Source organism: Psammomys obesus, unplaced genomic scaffold (genome assembly GCF_907164565.1).
Source record: "Psammomys obesus unplaced genomic scaffold, mPsaObe1.curated_primary_1811, whole genome shotgun sequence".
Taxonomy (NCBI): domain Eukaryota; kingdom Metazoa; phylum Chordata; class Mammalia; order Rodentia; family Muridae; genus Psammomys; species Psammomys obesus.
Genome location: NW_026596131.1, coordinates 2,774,101 through 2,791,787, shown reverse-complemented (window position 1 = coordinate 2,791,787; position 17,687 = coordinate 2,774,101). Strand labels below are relative to the sequence as shown.

At 50.7% G+C, this 17,687-nt stretch overlaps 1 protein-coding gene across 3 annotated transcripts in view; it reads left to right on the top strand.

The window, feature by feature from the left end:
* The window catches only part of Pecam1 (platelet and endothelial cell adhesion molecule 1), a 53,651-nt gene that overhangs the window by 31,098 nt on the left and 4,866 nt on the right, over positions 1-17,687 (top strand). Inside the window, exons 14-15 of one of the 3 annotated variants that reach the window (XM_055592562.1) lie at positions 7,370-7,426; positions 14,947-14,969. The exons of 1 other annotated variant lie outside the window; for it this stretch is intronic. In XM_055592562.1, the coding sequence (XP_055448537.1) occupies positions 7,370-7,426; positions 14,947-14,969 (80 nt within the window). The remainder of the gene's footprint in view (positions 1-7,369; positions 7,427-14,946; positions 14,970-17,687) is intronic. One more of the 3 variants, XM_055592563.1, reaches the window with a different exon arrangement.

The following is a 17,687-nucleotide window of genomic DNA, read 5'->3' as shown; positions in this document are numbered from 1 at the left end:
GGTGGTGGTGGTGGTGATGGTGATGGTGATGGTGATGATGATGGTGATGATGGATGGTGTATATATTACTTACTTTGTCGTTGTGGCCAAATGCCTGACGAGACCAATTTAAGAAAAGAAGGGCTTGTTTTGCTTTACCGTCGGAGGGGATGCCATTCTTCATGGCGGGCAAAGCATGATGGGAGGAACTGAGACAGGTTTTCACACTGTGTGCAGAGTAATGAATGCCGGGTCTCAGCTAGCTTGGTCCTTTTTGTGCAGCCTGGGGCCTCAGCCCATGACAATGTGCCCTTACTTCAGTTAACCTGACTGCCTGGAGGTAAAGCTTCCGTTGGTGATTCTGGGACCCATTCAAATTGACGTGAAGATCACCCATCACAGAGGACTTTCCTCTCTAGGGGAGCTTTGGGGGGACAGTATAGAGCCCTTCTCTCAGCGTGGCGTTGGCTCTGTGCCTTGGCTTTTTGGTTGGGTGTGTGTCTCACTCAAGGGCAAGCTGCCTCGTAAGTCCCCGTCCATTGCAGTTCTGGGAGACTATGCATGCAGCAGGCAGGTCAGAGCAGATACCGAACATGGACCTCAGCAGCACCGGAGCACAGTACACACCTCCCAACTCGCTTCCACTCAGCCCACCCTTGGGATCCTTCCAGATTCAAAGGAACTAACCATCCCAAACCTTCCGGCCCTCGGAGGAGGCTCCTTGGGACTCCTGCCATCTATCTCCCTTTGCACTGAGGCTAAGGCTGTGTTCTCAGCCAAACAGACCCGGGCAGCTTTCCAGACTGGTCCTGCCAATCATTAGCTAGAGCCACATGGTGATGGCGTCCTGAAGTCACCTCTTGCTCAACGATTTAGGAGGAGTTCTGGCATTTCTCCTCCTCCCCTTACTGAGCTTGGTTCCAAGTACCGCGTCAGCAGTTGCCTGTGTGTGAAACTTTCCTAGCAGGGGACATGCCCTGTACTGTCCTGTGCTGTGCCACTGGCCCCTTTCCCACGGTTTCTGGTCAGCACTGCCCCCAAAGGTGTGTGCTAGAGATCTTAATGTGCTTAGCTAAATGATACCTATGGCATTCATGTCCTGATTGGACCTGAGGGATGGAGAACATGAAAGGTCTTACTCTCGTCTTTTTTATTTTGTAGTAAAGTGTTTCACTGGTTTTGGTAAACGATAGTGGATGAAGACGTAAAAGGTACCAGCCACTGTGCAAGACACTAAGGCATGGGTGGTTGTTCCCAGGTGGAAGTATAGCCTCAGTGGGACCTGAGAAAACTAAAGAATAGATAGCATCAGGTGACCGTAAGTGCTGTGAATGGGGTAGAGTGGGGTACGGGAAAGACAGCCTCTTTGAGAGCCATAGATTAAGCAGAGACTAAAGGTTGTAAGGAAGGCAGCTGGATAAGGGCAGGGGTGTTTTTTTTTTTTTTAATATTTATTTATTTTATGTATATGAGTGCTCTATCTGCATGTATGTCTGCACACCAGAAGAGGGGGCATCAGATCGCATTATAGATGGTTGGAGCCACCCTGTGGGTGCTGGGAACTCAGGACCTCTGGAAGAGCAGCCAGTGCTCCTAACCAGTGAGCCATCTCCCCAGCTCCAGCTCCGGGTAAGGTGGTTTTGTAAGGTCAGGGCTAGCTCATATATATTTATTTTGGTCTGAAAGTGGAACTGGGCTTGGTGGTACACACCCACACTTAGTCCCATAGCTTTAGTGTGTGACCCAAGAGAATCAAGAGTTCAAGGCCAGCCCAGGCTTCAGGAGACCCTGCCTCAAAAGTATCTGAAAGGAGGCTCAGGTGTCTGCAGAGGCAGAAAGGGTGTGGGTGAAGCCAGGACAGGTGTTGGCTGGAGCCCCACAGATTTCAGAGTCCTATTCGAAATGAATGAGGAAACTTTTTGGAAGGCTTCAGGTTGGGAAATGGCTGGTTCTTTAAAACAAAACAAAACCTTAAGGACTGGGCAGGTAGCCCAGTGGGTAGAACTCTTATCTCAAAAGTGAAAGGACTGGAGTTTAGGTCTCAAGAACCTGTATAAATGCTGAGTGGGCAGGATGGTCCTCTTGTAATTCCAGTATTCCTCAGAAAATAGACCCCAGAACATACCGGCTAAGCTAGACTAGCTGTGTCAACACTGCTGTCCATAAATATGGTAAAGAACTTTTTTGTTTTTTTGAGACAGGGTTTCTTTGTGTAGCCTTGCTGTCCTGCACTTGATTTGTAGATGAGGCTGGCCTTGAACTCACAGAGGTCTGCCTGCCCCTGCCTCCCTAAGTGCTGGGATCAAAGGTATGCACCACCACACCTGGCTGAAGAACTAATTTTTAATAATGGAATTTTTTTTATACACTATATTCTGATCAAGGGCTTTCCTCTTCCCCCAGACTCCCCAAACTCCCTACCCACCCAGATTCACTCCCTTTCTTCCTCTCTGTCATTAGAAAACAAACAGGCATCTAAACACACAAGGTGAGATGCAAATACCATACAAGGACGAACAAATCAGAATAGGACAAAACAAGCTAGAACAGAAGAAAGCCACAGGAAACACACAGAGACCCACAGAGACACAGAGAAGTCCCACAGAGACACAAAAGTGGAGAACTGTTGAGGGAGACTCCGACCTCCACACACATGCACACACACATACACACACCATACATATGTGTGCATATTTTAAAAACAGAACAAAACAAATTCAGGACCAGCAAGGAAAATGGCGTGAAGGAATGGCAGTGAAGACAGATATGCTATCACCGTGTAGGAAATGAGGGGGGCAGCAAAGCCAAGTGCCAGGTGGAGCCTACGTGTATTGCGATGAGATCTGATCTGGCTAGATTAAGTCTGAGATGCCGTGAGTGAGGTGCCCAAGGAGCAGAACACAGCAGGGAGGCTCAGAGGCAAGCCTGTGGAGGCTGAGATAGAGTGCTGTAGAGTGCTCAGGACCAGCTGGCGCTGGGCCAGCCTGGGCTTAGACTGTCCCGCAGTCACCCTGAATCCTGGGCTAGGCAACACAGGTAACAGCTTTCTCCTTCCCAAGGGGAAGTCAGGTTTGGAGGTAAGGGGAAGGTTAGCATGAGTGCCCAGAAGCAGAGCAGCCCACAGAGCTGGATGGAAAAATCCCACCTTCCTTTCTGTTCTAGACCTCCATAGTCTACAGAGCACTGCAGCGGACAGTGAAGAGTGATGTCAGAGGTCTGGAGTTGGGGGAACTTGGGGGTAGACATGGACATGCGTCCACATGAGACCGAATCCCTCCTCTCCATCCTGGAGTTCCCTGTCACCCTGGGCTCCAGCACCAGGCTGCTGCCAACCTCCCACAGTAGTCCAGGCCCTGAGTCTGGGCAGGCAGTATTCTGAGTGTTGTGCACAGTACCTAGGGTGGGGGTGGGGGCTGGGGGTTTAAGTAAGCTGAAGAGGAAAAGAGGAAGCTTCAATGCCCCTGGGAAAGAAGGCTCCATTTCCCATCCTAGGGAGTGTGTCCTTGTATCTAGTGTTCTCTTGCTTTCTTGAGGGTGTGGAGGGATTAAATGGAGGAAGTGTGGCAGTTCCTAGAATAGGGTGGGACCGTGGCAATTGCCTCGCCAGGCTCTGCAGCTGTCCCTGGTAGCCAAGCTCTCAGTCACATTTCCCAGCTTGCACAAGTTTCTGTGTGCCCAGCCAGGCCCCTGGGGAAGGTTCTAGAATAAAGGTCATTTGGGTGGCAAAGGGGAACTTTCAGAGGATACAAGTTGTGTTGACTTGTCCCAGACTCCTCCTCATTGCAGAGGGCCAGTGAGGAACTCAGGCCTGGACCCTTGGTGCTGGGCCCTAGTCCTCTCTCAAGCAGGGACTATGGCATTACTAGGTGAAGAAAGAAGGGCGTTGTGGGTTAGAGGCCAGTGATGACTAAACATGAACTGGTGTCTGCCAGCCTGGTCTCCTGTTCCTAGGGTCTCCCATCCCTCACATTTAGAGGAGGCTGTGGGGACCGTGTCCAGCTCTAACCCTAGCTGGCAGCTAGCCAAGTGGCCACTGGGGATGGAGGAGGGCGGGAAGGAACTCGTTAAACCCGAGTTTGCTTGTCTGTTTGCTGCAAGGCTAATTGCTGGGAAAACCCCATGACGTTGAAGCCATCCCTGTGTTAGCACAGAGAAAAACAGAAACCAAAATAGAGACCCGTCAGGAAACAGCCTCTGACAGCAGAGACAAACAGCCTGCTGGCCTGGGTTAGTCATTAGCAGGCAGCTGCTGCCACGGGGACACAGGAGGAGGAAGTGCAATGAGCAGTTGCACCCTGCCCCCACCTGCTGAGCTGGGCAAAACCAGGGGCAACCATAGCCCACAGGTAGCCACCCCTGCCGTGCCCTGACTGGCCTGAGGTAGCCACAGGCTGAAGCCGCTGAGGTCCTGAGAGTATCGGAGTGTTGCCAAGGAAACCAGAAAGGTCTTCTGGATACCCCTACGTGCTTGAGACAGTGGAGTTCACAAGATGTCCAGACTTCTGCTCCCGACCCAACCCCAACCCCACCCCCATCCTCAATTCATCCTCTTCCCAGCTCCGTGTTGGGATAAGGCAGAGGAAGAGCTGGCCATACTTCTCATGGGAAATACAGCAGTTATCACAGTATTCTTTGTAGCTGTGTCAGTGTGTGTTTGTGTGTGTGTGCATGCATCCATGTGGTGGGGTACACGTGTCCTGAGCACACGCAGAGGCCAAAGAGGATGTCAGATGTCATGCCTATCACTCACCACCTTGTTCTTTTAAGACATAGTCTCCCAGTGGTCCTGGATCTAGGCTGACAGCCAGTGAGCCTTAGCATCCCATCAACGTTGCTAAGGTTACAGGTGTCTACGGCTAGGCCCCAGATTTTTCGGAGAGCACAGCAAGTGTGTTTATCCACTGAGCCGCCTCCCTAGCCCTGTGTTGGTTGGTTTGTTGGTTGGTTGCCCTGCCTCTTGAACCCAGGGCCTTGCACATGCTGAGCCAGTGCTGTGCCACTGAGCCACATCTTCTGCTCATTAACGCCCTTTGCACATCTGTCTTCCTTGAAGCCTAGAGCAGCTGAAAGCTAGGACCAGGCCATGATTCGGGCCACATAGGAGGCGTGACAGTCATGTTGGATGGGTCTCTTGGGTATGTAGAAGGCCCCACAGCAGGCTTGGAGACCCCCAGGGCTTCTATCCAGAATGAAAGTGTAGCAGGTTGCCTGGGCTTCCCTGCTGGCCTCTTTCAGTTCTCCTAGGCAGGTGGCCTTGCACATCTGGGACATCAGCCACTCTACTGAAGCTCCATTTCCTGCCTCGGGGAGTCACTCTAAGTCCTTCTGCTATGCCTTCATCATTCTGGCTGCCCCGAGCTCTGCGGGGGGTGGACCACTCCTGGGCTTTCTCTGGCGCACAGGACGTGGGCAGCCACCATCCTGGACTTTTTTAGTCCTGCAGCCCTATCGCCCATCCCTCCAGCAGCCTGCTCGCTCTTTCTTTTGTTCATTTCTCTTTTTTCCTTTTGTTTCGCTTGTTTGCTCACTTTGTTTTTCGACAGGGATTTTCCCTGGCTGTCCTGGACCTTGCTCTGTAGAGCAGGCTGGCCTTGGACTCACAGAGATCCACCTGCCCCTGCCTGTGCTGGGATTAAAGGCGTGTGCCACCACTGTCTAGGGGGGTGCTCTTTATTATATAGACAGGAGATCTCAAACGGGGCGGAGTATGCCCAGGCCTTCTGAAGTTCAAGGGTCTGAGTCAGAGATGCCCCAGGGCATGGACTGGTGCTTTCTCCATCACTGTCAACAGTGCTAGGTGCCCCTCAAACTATGCAAAGCCTGGGAGTGAGGGGGGGGCGGGCATAAGCTCCGGCTTTGCTCTAGCAGAGCTCGGGCTCCACCGGGGCAGACAGCTGTGGGAACCAAGAAAGTCAAGAAGTCAGCATGCTTTGGGTAAATGTCACCAAACTGCTGTGGGGCCACAGGAGCTCAGGTAAGTGCTCAGGGGAGAGAGGAGTGAGGTTGTGGAAGGACGGATATATGGAGGTGATGTTTGTTCAGAGGCTTGGAGCAGTGGGGTAAGAGAAAGGACACGGTTAGCCGTGAAAGTGCTCAAGGTCCAGGGGAAGGAAGAGGTCACTAGAGGAGGGGCCTCACAGCAAGGGGAGAAGGCGGTATCTCTGGTGTAGTCGGAATATTCACGTGGTGCCTCAGGCATCTGCAATGAGGACAGCATGTCTGCATGACACTGTGGTGGTGGGACATCTCAGCCTCTGGGGCAGGATGGGCAGGGGCAGGGGCTAGCCCATATCCATCCAGTGGAGCAAGGAGACTTCCTGGCCTTTCCCGCAGGTGGCAGAAACCTAGGGTGTGTTCAGGTTTTATCCTGTTTCTTCAGACTCTCTTGGTATACGTACGCATGCCTGTGTGAGTGAGTCTGGATACTGAGCACTAGTGTGTATACAGGACATACATGTCTGTATGTACAGCGTGTGCAGACTCTGTGTGAGCGCACACAATACCTGTGTGTACACGGCCTTGAATGTATATCAATATAGGAAATAAACAGGTAGCCATCTTTTCTGGCTCTAGCCCAGAGAATTATGACCCTGGCTACAGGTTCAAGACCTGGCAGAGCGTTAAAAACACCAGTGCACCTAGGTGTAACAGTACTGGTCTGTAATCTCAGTTCTTGGGAGTCGAAGTCAGGAATTCAAGGCCATCCCCGGATCACACAACAACTTCAAGGGCAGCTTGGGCTACACACAAAACTGTCTCAAAGAAACAAAGCAATCAAAGATTGCAAAGCAACAGCAACAACAAAAACTAATGCTGGGACAGACAGGCCTCAGAGTGTTTCACTTAGAATCTGTAGTAAGCCTAGACGTTGGCACCAAAGGTGGCTGGCTGGTCTAGCTGGCTGTGCCTGCAATTGGCCACTGTCCCAACTGACCTATATGGCTGCTGCTGATGCCAGGCTCCAACCCAGAATCCTCAGGGTCCAATTTTAGCTCCAGGGGTCCAGGGTGGTTGAGGATGTACAGAACACTCATGAAGAGTGTACGTACACTATGCATACAGACATCCTGGCTCTGACAGGAGAGACCTGCCAGAGCGGCTGGTGCAGGGTCTCTGTGGCAGGGAGAGAAGGAGGGGATCCCTAGGCTAGGGACTTGGGGTCCTTGTTTCCTCAGGTCCAAGATTTCTCCCGGCAGCCGGCCTCTTCACACAGTGGCCTGTTAACCTCCTGCTCTCACTCTCACGGAGCTTCTGGTTAGGTCAGGATCTTGTAAAGTGGGGGAATGGCATGTTCTGTGACAAGCTTCTGGACAGGGTGGGGGGGAGCTCAGCAGTGGGCTGGCCCGGGGCTCAGGGGCAGCTACTGACACGTGCCTGGTCCCTTTTCCAGCTCTGGGAACGAAAGCCACAGAGACGGTGTACAGTGAGATCCGGAAAGCCGACCCTAGTGAGTGAGGGGCCCTGACTCTCGGGGTGGGAGGGTTCCTGCTGGCGTCACTGATGGGGCCTTAAGAGTGGGCGGGGAAAGCCTAGAAGAGCATCGTCTTTCTTTTTCCCCTTTTTCCTTTTGTTTTTGTTTTTAGAGACAGGGTTCTCTGCGTAGCCCTGGCTGTTCTGGAACGTTGTAGACCAGGCTGGCCTTGCAGTCAGAGGTCCACCTGCTACTGCTTCCCGAGTGCTGGGATTAAGGACATGCACCACCACTGCCCAGGAGAGCATAAACTCTTATATCAGGCTCTGACTATTCTCCTCCTACCAGCCTTAAGAGTACAGAGGCCCAGACAGCACCAAGAGCTAAACTCCACATTCCTGATCCTTGAATTGCAGTCTTTGGTTGGGGATGAAGAAGCTGGCAGGGTAGTTGTTTTTTTTTGTTTGTTTGTTTGTTTGTTTTTTCCCCCTCTTTATTCTTCTGGGTTCCTGCCTGAGACCTTGCAAATGAGACAGATCAACAAGGGATAAGCAAACTGGGCTGATTAACATGCAGAAAAAACCCCAGGGAGGAATTACTCCAAAAGGAGATTAGAGGGTGAGGCTCTTGCAATAAACGTGCACAGAAATGACACGACACTGAACATGGCCACGCACGCCTGTGATCCCAGCACTGGGGCGGAGGAGGCTGGAAAGTCTCATGGTCGCCATTGTCTACAGATCAAGTTCAAGAGTAGCCTGGCCACAGGAGACCTGGCTTTAAAAGATGGAGGGAGGGAGAGAGAGAAAGAGAAAAGAAAGAATGAGGGGCCGGAGAGACCTCTCAGCAGTTAAGAACACCGGTTGCTCTTATAGAGGAAGGGCTTTGGTGCCCAGCACCCCCACATGGTGGTTCATAGCCATCTATAACTTCAATTCCAGGGAATCTGACACCCTCTTCTGGCCTCCAGAGACATCAGGAATACACACAGTACACAGATATACATGCAGGCAAAACACCCATACACAGAAAGTTTAATTTTTTAACTTAAAAAGAGAAGGAAAGAAAAAGAGATACATAGACAAGAAAAATGAAACAGTTTTAACCTTCCAAGGAAAGCATCTGTCTGGGGCAAATTGTCCTCATGGCTCTCATTTTCTCCACTGTTCATCTCTCTTGGTGTGGGTTCCAGTCATGGCCAGATCCATTGTCCAACTCTACCTATGGTAGGAGTTAAAATTAGCATCCTTGTGTGACTGGGATGGTCCTGGTCAAGTCATGGAACATCCCAAGACTTCCATAACTGTCTTAGCTAGGGTTTCTATTGCTAGGATAAAACTTCATGACTAAAAGCAACTTGGGAGTTAGCGGGGGTTGGTTATTTGGCTTACATTTCCACATCACAGCCCATCAGTGAGGGAAGTCAGGACAGGACTTAGGGCAGGAACCTGGATGCAGGAGCTTATGTCAAGGCCATGGAGGGGTGCTGTTTGCCGGCTGTCTCCTTGTGGCTTGCTCAGCCTGCTTTCTTAGAAAGCCCCAGAACACCTGCCTAGGGTTGACACTACCCACAGTGGGCTGAGACCCCCTCATCAGTCATTAACCAAGAAAATGCTTGCCTGTAGGCAATCTGATGGCGACCATTTTCTCAGCAGAGTCCCATTTCCCAGTCGTGGTAAAAATTGACCAGCACAGTCACCTTCTCTGTGAAAAGAGAGGATGGTCTCGATTCTAGGTTCTCAAGATTTGTTAAAACTCAGATTGCCTGATCCACTCTCAGCCCTGAATATCTGAGTCCTTTAGGTTGAAGGATGCATTTCTAACCACCCATATGCATGTTGTTGGCCTAGGCAGGCCCGGGAACTCCCCTTTGAGAGCCAGCCTGTGGGTGTTGTGATTGTGCCAGACCTGTCCTGCTCCTGGGGTCTCTCCTCAGACATCCTGGAGTGATCAGCCAGGGACAGCTGAGGGAGAGAGTCTGTGTGCAGAGAGCAACACAGAAACCACGTGGGATGTGGGCAGCCAGGAGCTGGCTGGATGTAGGGCTGGGCCTTAGCAGACATTCCCCTCTCTCATTCCTTACTGTCTTCTAATCCCCGGCTCTCCAGCAATGACTGTTTTGGGAAATGGCTCATAGGGCGTAGTTTTTGGCTCTTAAACACCCTTTTCCCCTGAGAGAGTTGAAGGAAAGCCACTCCCCTAGATAGCAGAAGGCCGTGCGCAGGGCCACCTCCAAGGAGAGGCTCAGAGAAGGGCCCTCAGAGAGATTCGGGTGGACGGGAGATCAAAAAGAGGCGGGAGGGAGCCGTAAGCCAGGGAAGGTGCACACCGCCGTTTGCTATCTTGGCTTTAGACTCTAAGCTTACCCTCTCTTCTTCTATTGTTACCAAACATACATAAAGCTTAGCATTTTAACCGTTTAAAAAATATCCTGGGGGCTAAGGTCCCGCAAGTCCTTTCACTCTGCTGGGCAGCCACTGTTCCCACCACCCAGCTCCAGAATCTTCCCATCTTTCCAGTTCCAGCCCTCGGTCACCACCATTCTACCCTGTCTGTGAGTCTGGCCAAGCTCAGCCTATTCATCCGTCAAAGAAAGGGACTGAACCAACTGCATAAGCTTATAATCATAACACTTCAAGGTTGCCCTGGCAAGATGGCTCAGTGGGTTAAGGCACTTGCTGCCAAGCCTGGATAGCTGAGTTCGAACCCTGTGATTCACACGGTAGAAGGAGAAACTGAGCCCTGAAAGCTGTCTTCTAACTCCCAAGTGAGCACTGTGGCATGTTCACCTCATCTTCCAAATTAAGTAAATAAATACCTGGCCTTGGTGTCAAACACCTTTAATCCCAGCACACCTGAGGTGGAGGCAGGCAAATCTCTGAGTTCGAGGCCAACCAGGGCCACTAAGCCAACTCAATCAATCGATCTAATAATCAATTAATTAATTCAAATAATTTCAAGTTCCTGACATTTGGTGATGGAGACCATTTCCTCAGACTTGGCCCCCCCTAAACCTATCCACGGTCACTTTAAGGATTAATCCAATCCTCATCCTCAACTCACCCTCCTTTCTCCCTTGACACTAAAACCCTGCAGATACTTGCAGGAGGTCCTGGATCTTAGGGTCTGCCTTTCTGCGTTTCTCTGGAGTTCACGTTGGCCAGAGTCTGGCCCAGATGGTTCTTTGGGCCATTGTGATGGAAAGCACCATAGGAGGGCTGTCTGGCTTTGGCTCCCATCTCATCAGACAGGGTGACGCCGGCATAGGAACTACTATACAGAGAGTAGACGGAGGTACACCCCAGTGGACGCTGGGAGGGTAAAAGATGTGGTGGGCCAGTGGTCTCTTCTAATTCAAACATTCAGAACCCTTTAGGGGTCTGCTAACCCTCTCTGCTAACACGCTCTTGCCCCAGCAATGAACTCTTAGGCTTAGAGAACAAGTTCCAGGACAGCCAGGGCTACACAGAGAAACTCTGTCTTAAAAAACAAAAGCAAAAACAAACATTTAGGTTGATAGATACTTTACCTTCTCCTATGTCCATATACTATGTGGGTGCCTGTTAGCACAGAGGCCAGAAGCCCGAGTCCAATCTCCTGGAACTGAAGTTACAGGTGGTTGTGAGATCTGAACCCAGGTCCTCTAGCAAGAACAGTCAGTGCTCTCAACCACTGAGCCACCTCGCTAAGCCGTTATGTTTTCTTTTAGATTATTTGTCTGAGGTTGCAATTTACAGTCTAGTTAGAGTTTACGAATGAATTCTCTTACCAGAAAAGGGGAAAATCATGTGTTTGTGTGTCTCCTTTTGTTTGTTTATTCGGAGACAGTGTTTCTCTGTGTAGAATCGGCTGCTCTGGACTCTCTTTGTAGATCAGGCTGACCTCGAACTGCCCACCTCTGCTCCCTTAGCGCTGGGATACGGCATCCACACACGCCCAGCTGTTTGTGTGTCTGTTGGCACCCAGTAGAGAACTATAAGAGAAAGTAGGCCAGGGCAAGGCCTGATACATTTCTGTCTGTAACTTAACTAGGACAAGTTTACCTAGGCTCCATTGACCAGACTTCCTGGCAGATAATCTGAGTTGCACCTGAGGTCGAGTGGGTTTTGTTTTGTGGTGGTGTTCTGCGGTGTGGGGGGACCCAGGGCCTCAGGTGGGTTGAGGTAATGCTCTCCCACTGAGTTGCACGCCCAACCCTGCAGACATTTTCAGTTGTTACAACTCAGTGCGGGGAGCGCAGTCCCGGTGAAGCCATGGGTAAAATCTGGTAGGATCCTGCCAAATACCCCACAGTCATCTCTTCTGAGCGTTCCCAGCCCGGAAAGTCCGCATGGCGACACGGAGAAGCCCTGGTCTAGAGGATGGCATCTCTTGTGCTTGTCCACCAGGAGGGCTACCTCAGACACCAGCTTCCCTGTGTTCACCTCAGGAGCTGACCACGGCACGTCCCACCTGTACCTCTGGCCAGGAAGAGAGACCAGGTCTTGCTTTCAGCTCCACCCTGAGTCAGATGGGCACCCCAATCTCCACTGAAGTGCCAACCACTCAGCCTTCCTCCAAGCCTGCTTTCTCTTTTTTTCAGGCTTCCAGGATCTTTCCTTTCCATTTCTTTTTCATTCCCTCCCCTCTCCTCTCCTCTCCTCCCTCCCCCTCCTCCACCACCCCCCCCATTTCCTTTAAGACAGTTCAAATTAATCTCCAACTCAGTCCTCCTGTTGCAGCCTCCCAAGCCCTGGGATTACAGTTGTGCATCACCACCGTACCCAGCCCAGGGTGTTTGCATCAGGGGGCAAAAATTCCTAGTGTTTCCCACATTCCCTACTGCCCCAAGAGTGACTGGGCTGAGAGTAGCCATGACAGAGTCATCAAGAAAGAAAAGAATCTGGGCGCCATGGCACTTGAGAGGCTGAAACAGGAGGATTGCTGCGAGTTTGAGGCCAGACTGGGCCAGTGTAAGACCCTGTATCAATTTAAATCAAGGAGGGGAGGTCTCTGGGCAAGAAGCCCCAGGTGTAAAGGTGGGGCATTCTCCGGCCACTGAGTTTCGAGGCCTTCCAAGCTTCTAGAACTGTGAGCAGTGAGTTTCTGTTGTTTCCACTTGAGAAGGAAAAAAAATGAAAAAGAAAAAGGAGGGGCCTCCTGGCTAAGTCCCCTCTGAAGGGAGAGAAGAGCACTTGAAAGTTGGCCCCCGCCCTTCCTGTATGGCCCAAAGCCGGTTGGGTCAGCAGGTGCTGCCAGGGTGGCACTTCCTCCCTGAGCATGGGAGATGAGAAGGAAAAAAAAAAACAACAAAAAACCTGCCGTATGCCACGGCTCCTCCAACGTGCCCACCAAAGAAACAAAACCTACAAGTCAGCGCAGGCCTGCCGTCCCATCAGCGCTACCCCAGAGACAGTTTTAGCATCCTGTGTGTGTGTGTGTGTGTGTGTGTGTGTGTGTGTGTGTGTGTGTGTGATTCCAGAGCAGGGGCAAGCCTTTAGCCCAGCGAGAGTGGAAGAGGGGTGCCTTAGAGATGACCACTCCTGTTCCCTCAGACGGGGTTTGAAGAGGAGGTCAGCTTGAGGAAACCGGGTTTTTATTTGTTTGCTGTTCTGAGACAGAGCCTGGAACTCTTGAGAATCCTGCATTCTCCACAGCTTGAGTACTGCCACCTTCCTCATGCTGTGCTGCCACAGTAATTTGTATGATACTGGGGGTCAAACCCGGGGCTCCATGCGTTCTAGCACCGGCCTTTACCACCGGCCACAGGCCCTTGTCCTTGGCTTTCTCACAGTGGCCTCTACCATCTGTAAGAGCAGCCACTAGCTCCATCCCCCCATCCTCTCTACCCTCTTACCCTCCCCACCTCCCTCCCTCCCGCTACCACGTGGGAACCTTTTCCCATAGAGCAGGTGAGGTCCCCACTGTGCCGTTTCCACAAGATGGGGCGCTCGGTGGGCCGCCTGGGGAATCAGCTCCAGTCCAGAGCCCCGTGCAAAGAGGCAAGTCATCCCCCTCCCTTCCATCCTGTGCGGGGTGGGCCACCTCCCACCGGTGCAGGCAATGGCGCTACCCTTCCATGCAGAACCTCCTGCTTTCCTTGGCGGTCTCGCTCTCTCTCCAGCCTTTCGGCAATGGCCCCGTGCACAATGGTGGCCCGGGCACACTGTGCACCCTGGCAAAGGGATGAGCGAAGGAAGAGGAGCCTCACCTGGGAAAGGGGAGTTATCGGCCCCGCCCTCAGGCAGTTGGGCCTCGAATGCCAAGGGCCTGAGCTATCCTCCTGTCTCCTGTTTTCTCCAGCCTTGCTCCCGGGAATGGGCAGACAAAATAGAATCAACTATGGGAATAGCTTCGCTGCCAAAGAGGATATTGGTGACATTATTTATTTAAAACAGCAAAAACCTGGAAAGAACCTTCTTTTTTTTTTAAATTTAGTTTATATGTATGGGTGTTCTATCTGTATATAGATCTGTATACCATGTGTGTGCCTGGTGCCTGAGGAGGCCAGGAGAAGTGGTCAAATGCCTTGAGACTAAAGTTATAGACAGTTGTGAAGCACGATGTAGGTGCTGGAATTGAACCCAGATCCTCTGGAAGGGCAGCCAGTGTTCTTAACCACTGAGCCATCTGTCCAGGCCCAGAACCTAACTTTTTAAAGTAAGGAATTGGTTAAGTAATCCGTTGTATTAGCCACTTGACTTGATGACATAGCTATTTGGACAGTTGTGTTTGAGGAGGTACTTGAAAGTTCTTATGCAATCACGCGGCATGTAAAGGTACAGGATAAAATGCCACGGGCCTTCTCATCAGAACTTTTCTTGACCTTCCCCAATAGTTTCCCCAGAACCCTGCTGGGGGAAGAGTGGGAGAGGCCAACAGTACGTGGAGGGTGGGAGCAGAGATCACTTTTGTTTGCAACTTTCTAATTTCCTGTTATTTGCTATTTTTTTTCTACTTATAAAACAAACAAACAAAACCCCAACAACTTTAACATGACATGACACAGGAGAAGCCAGGCATAGTGCTATACTCCTTTAATCCCAGCACTCTGGAGGCAGAGGCAGGTGGATTTCTGTGAGTGTGAGGATAAGCCTCGATAGCTTTGAACAGATAGTTTAAGAACAACCAGAGCTACATAATGAGTTCCTGTCTTAAAAAAAAAAAAAAAAAAAAAAGCCAAATGTGGGGGCGTAGTTGGTAGAATGTTTACCTGGCACAGATCTCAGCTCCCCATGAACTGTGTATGGTGGCTCATGCCTATGAGTGGGGGATGGGAGGCTCAGAAGCTCAAGGTTATCCTGGACTAAATAGTGAGTTCAAGGCCAGCCTGGGCTATGTGAGACCCTGCTACAGAAAGGCAAAACAAGGAGGTGAAAATGTCAGATAAGATTCCAGGGACTCTGTGTGCCCATCACGCCGTCTAGGAGGGCCCCAGAAGCTTGTCTCAGGACAAAAGACCCTCAGCAGCCGGCCTGAGACCCCTCCCTCCTGCCCTGCGCAGTGCCAGCAGCGGATCCAGTGTGAAGCCGCACTGGACCCTGCGCGCTCACCACTGTGCTGTCTTTGTTTTGCAGATTTCATGGAAAACAGACACTCTGTAAGTACACAGTTCACACACATCCTCTTTTAAAAAAAAAAAAAACGCTCCTTGCAGCCTGGTCGTAGCCCATGCATGAATTGTCACACTGAGGACCGTGGTGAAAGTCTGAGGCCATCCTAGACCACAGAATGGTTTCTCAGGATGTCCCGGACTGTGGGGCCGCGGAGTGTAACTGGTTTTTTGTTGCTGTTGCTTCTAAAAGTGTTCTGTAGAACGGTGAACTATTTCCCAGTGTGCCCAGGGTCTGATTCTTCCTAGCACCTCATTCTAACCAGGCCTCCTCTAGCGGTTTAAGCCAGCACCGATATTCCTCCTCTCTTCCTTTTTACACCGTTACAGCTCAGCCTACATAGGGAGAGGGACCCTGGAAATCCTCCCGTGTGGTTGGGAACCTTTGTGGTCTTTTAGTAAGAAAGACAGCCTCAGGTGCAGTGAAAGTCTGCACACTTGAAAGAGGAAGTTCAAGGCCAGTTTGAGCTACAGACTAAGTCCTTGATGAGAGAGAGAAGGAGGAGAAAAAAGAGGGGGAAGAGAAGAGAGAGAAATGAGGAGAGGAGGGGCTAGGGAGAGAGCTCAGTTGGTAAAGTACTTACACAAGAATCTGAATTTAATCCCAGAACCCAAAGTGAAAAATCCAGGTGTAGGGGCGGCACGCCTGTAAAAACCCCAGTCCTGTGGAGGCGAAGACAGGGGGATCCCTGGAGCTTGCTGACCAACTGGTCTAGCTTACTTGGGTGAGATTCCTGTTGAAAGAAAGGAAAAAAAGAAAAAGAAAAGAAAAGATGAACGGTTCTTAAGGAATGATGTCTGAGGGTGACCTCTGGCCTCTGTGCACACAAGCACACACTCACATACGAACACATGTACGTATGCACACAGGCACATGTTCGAACACACACACAGAGACACATACATACAGAGGGACATGCAGAATAACGGCAAGTGGAAGGGAGGGAGGGAGAAAGGGAGGGAGTTTATTGCCTTCTAGTTCCCAGCCTGTCTGTGGGCACCCGGCAGCCCAGGGGTTAACAGGGCAACTATTATCTTAAAAAACAAAACAAAAAGTGAGGAACTGGCCTCTCAACTGGTCTTTTGGGTCTGGGAGAAACTTCCAGCAAGACTTCTGCAGGCTTCAGTGGGCCCCTGGCTTCCTTTGTTTTGCTGGGTCTGAATTCTTGTTAAACTGAGCTCATTATGCTCTTGACAGACAGGAAGGCGCTGACGTTCTCTGTACGGAGGAAGGTGTCCGTTTACGGAGAAGGGGAATGAAATGAACGGCTTTTTCGAGCCTGCACCCACCTAGGCTTCTGAAAGCGCTGCTGTATCGGAAGGGGTTCGGGAGCCTGTTTCATAGAGAAGGAAATGGAGGCCTGGCTTGGTAAAACAGCTTGCCCAGAATTACCTTCGGCCAGAAACAAAGGCCAAGACTCCAAAAGCCCAGGCCTTGTGCTCTTTTCTTAACACTGCCCTCAGTGTTAAGGAGTGACGTGACATGAGCGGGCTTGGTGGCACACACCTTTAAACCCCAGACCTGGGAGGCAGAGGCAGACAGATCTCTGTGAGTTCAAGGCCAGCGTGAGTTCCAGGACATTCAGGACTTTGAACTGACATGAATGTTCCACAAGAGCTGAGAACGACAACCTTGCTCCATAGACAGGGTGGGACCCTGAAAAACCCAGTTCTCTGGCTGTCCACATTGCTGTCCCGAGGTAGGGCTGCAAGCCAGCAGGCAGCACTCTGCTGAACCAACTTATTTACTTTGCCTTCCACCCAAAGAGTCTCTCTGGACAGAGACTCGGAGCTCCGGGTCATTGGGGGAATAGCTTTCCCTCAGCCCAGAAGTCTGCTGTGCTATCAGAGTGCTCCGCATACTGATAGTTGGGCTAGTTCTATCCCCAAAATAATAAAGCCAATTTGGCGGGAACTCAGGGGTTCCCAGCAGTAGAGAAATGAATTTTGAATCTTGAAGCAAATAGATTTTGTTTATAAAAGAGGCAGGCAGAGTTTCCCTAATAACCAGCCAGTGAGGGTCAGAAGAAAATTAACTGAATTGCCCAGCAGGGAAATGGGAGGGGCTTCCTTCCTGAAATCAAACCTGGCGATCATTCCTCTCTTGTTTAATGGCCATTGCTTCTGAAAACATATTGGAGGAAATATCTGGACAATGAGACAGCCACTGTAGCCAGCTACTAACTTGGTATTGTTTGACTTGCTTCAATGGCACGTTCTGACTTCATTTTTCCTCTGCCTTTTTTTTTGCCTTGTTTATAAATTGTGTTTGTGGCCCACGCAGACAGATAACGTGGAAGAGAACGCCCTGTGCTTAAAAGAAAGATGTTGAATCTGGACCTGTGAAGGTCTCCAGATTGTGGAAAAATTAAAAAAAAAACAACAACAACAACAACAAAAAAAAAAACACCCTGACTCTTAGAGTTTGGGAATAAGACCATACCAGTTACAGCTCGCTTCCCTCCTCCCCAGCCGGGAGCTGAGCTGTGACTGGACCTGCTCAGGAGTGGGGCTGGGGCTGCTGAAGATTGGGGTTCCAGTTCTACAGTCTTCTTGCGGGGTGACTTCCTCAAACCTAAGCACCCCTGCCTAAAAAGTAGTGATGTGTTAGTGATAGTGACGATGACGATGGCAATGATGGCGATGAAGGTAGTGGTGGTGATGATGGTTATAATGATGTTGGTGATGATGGTTATAATGATGTTG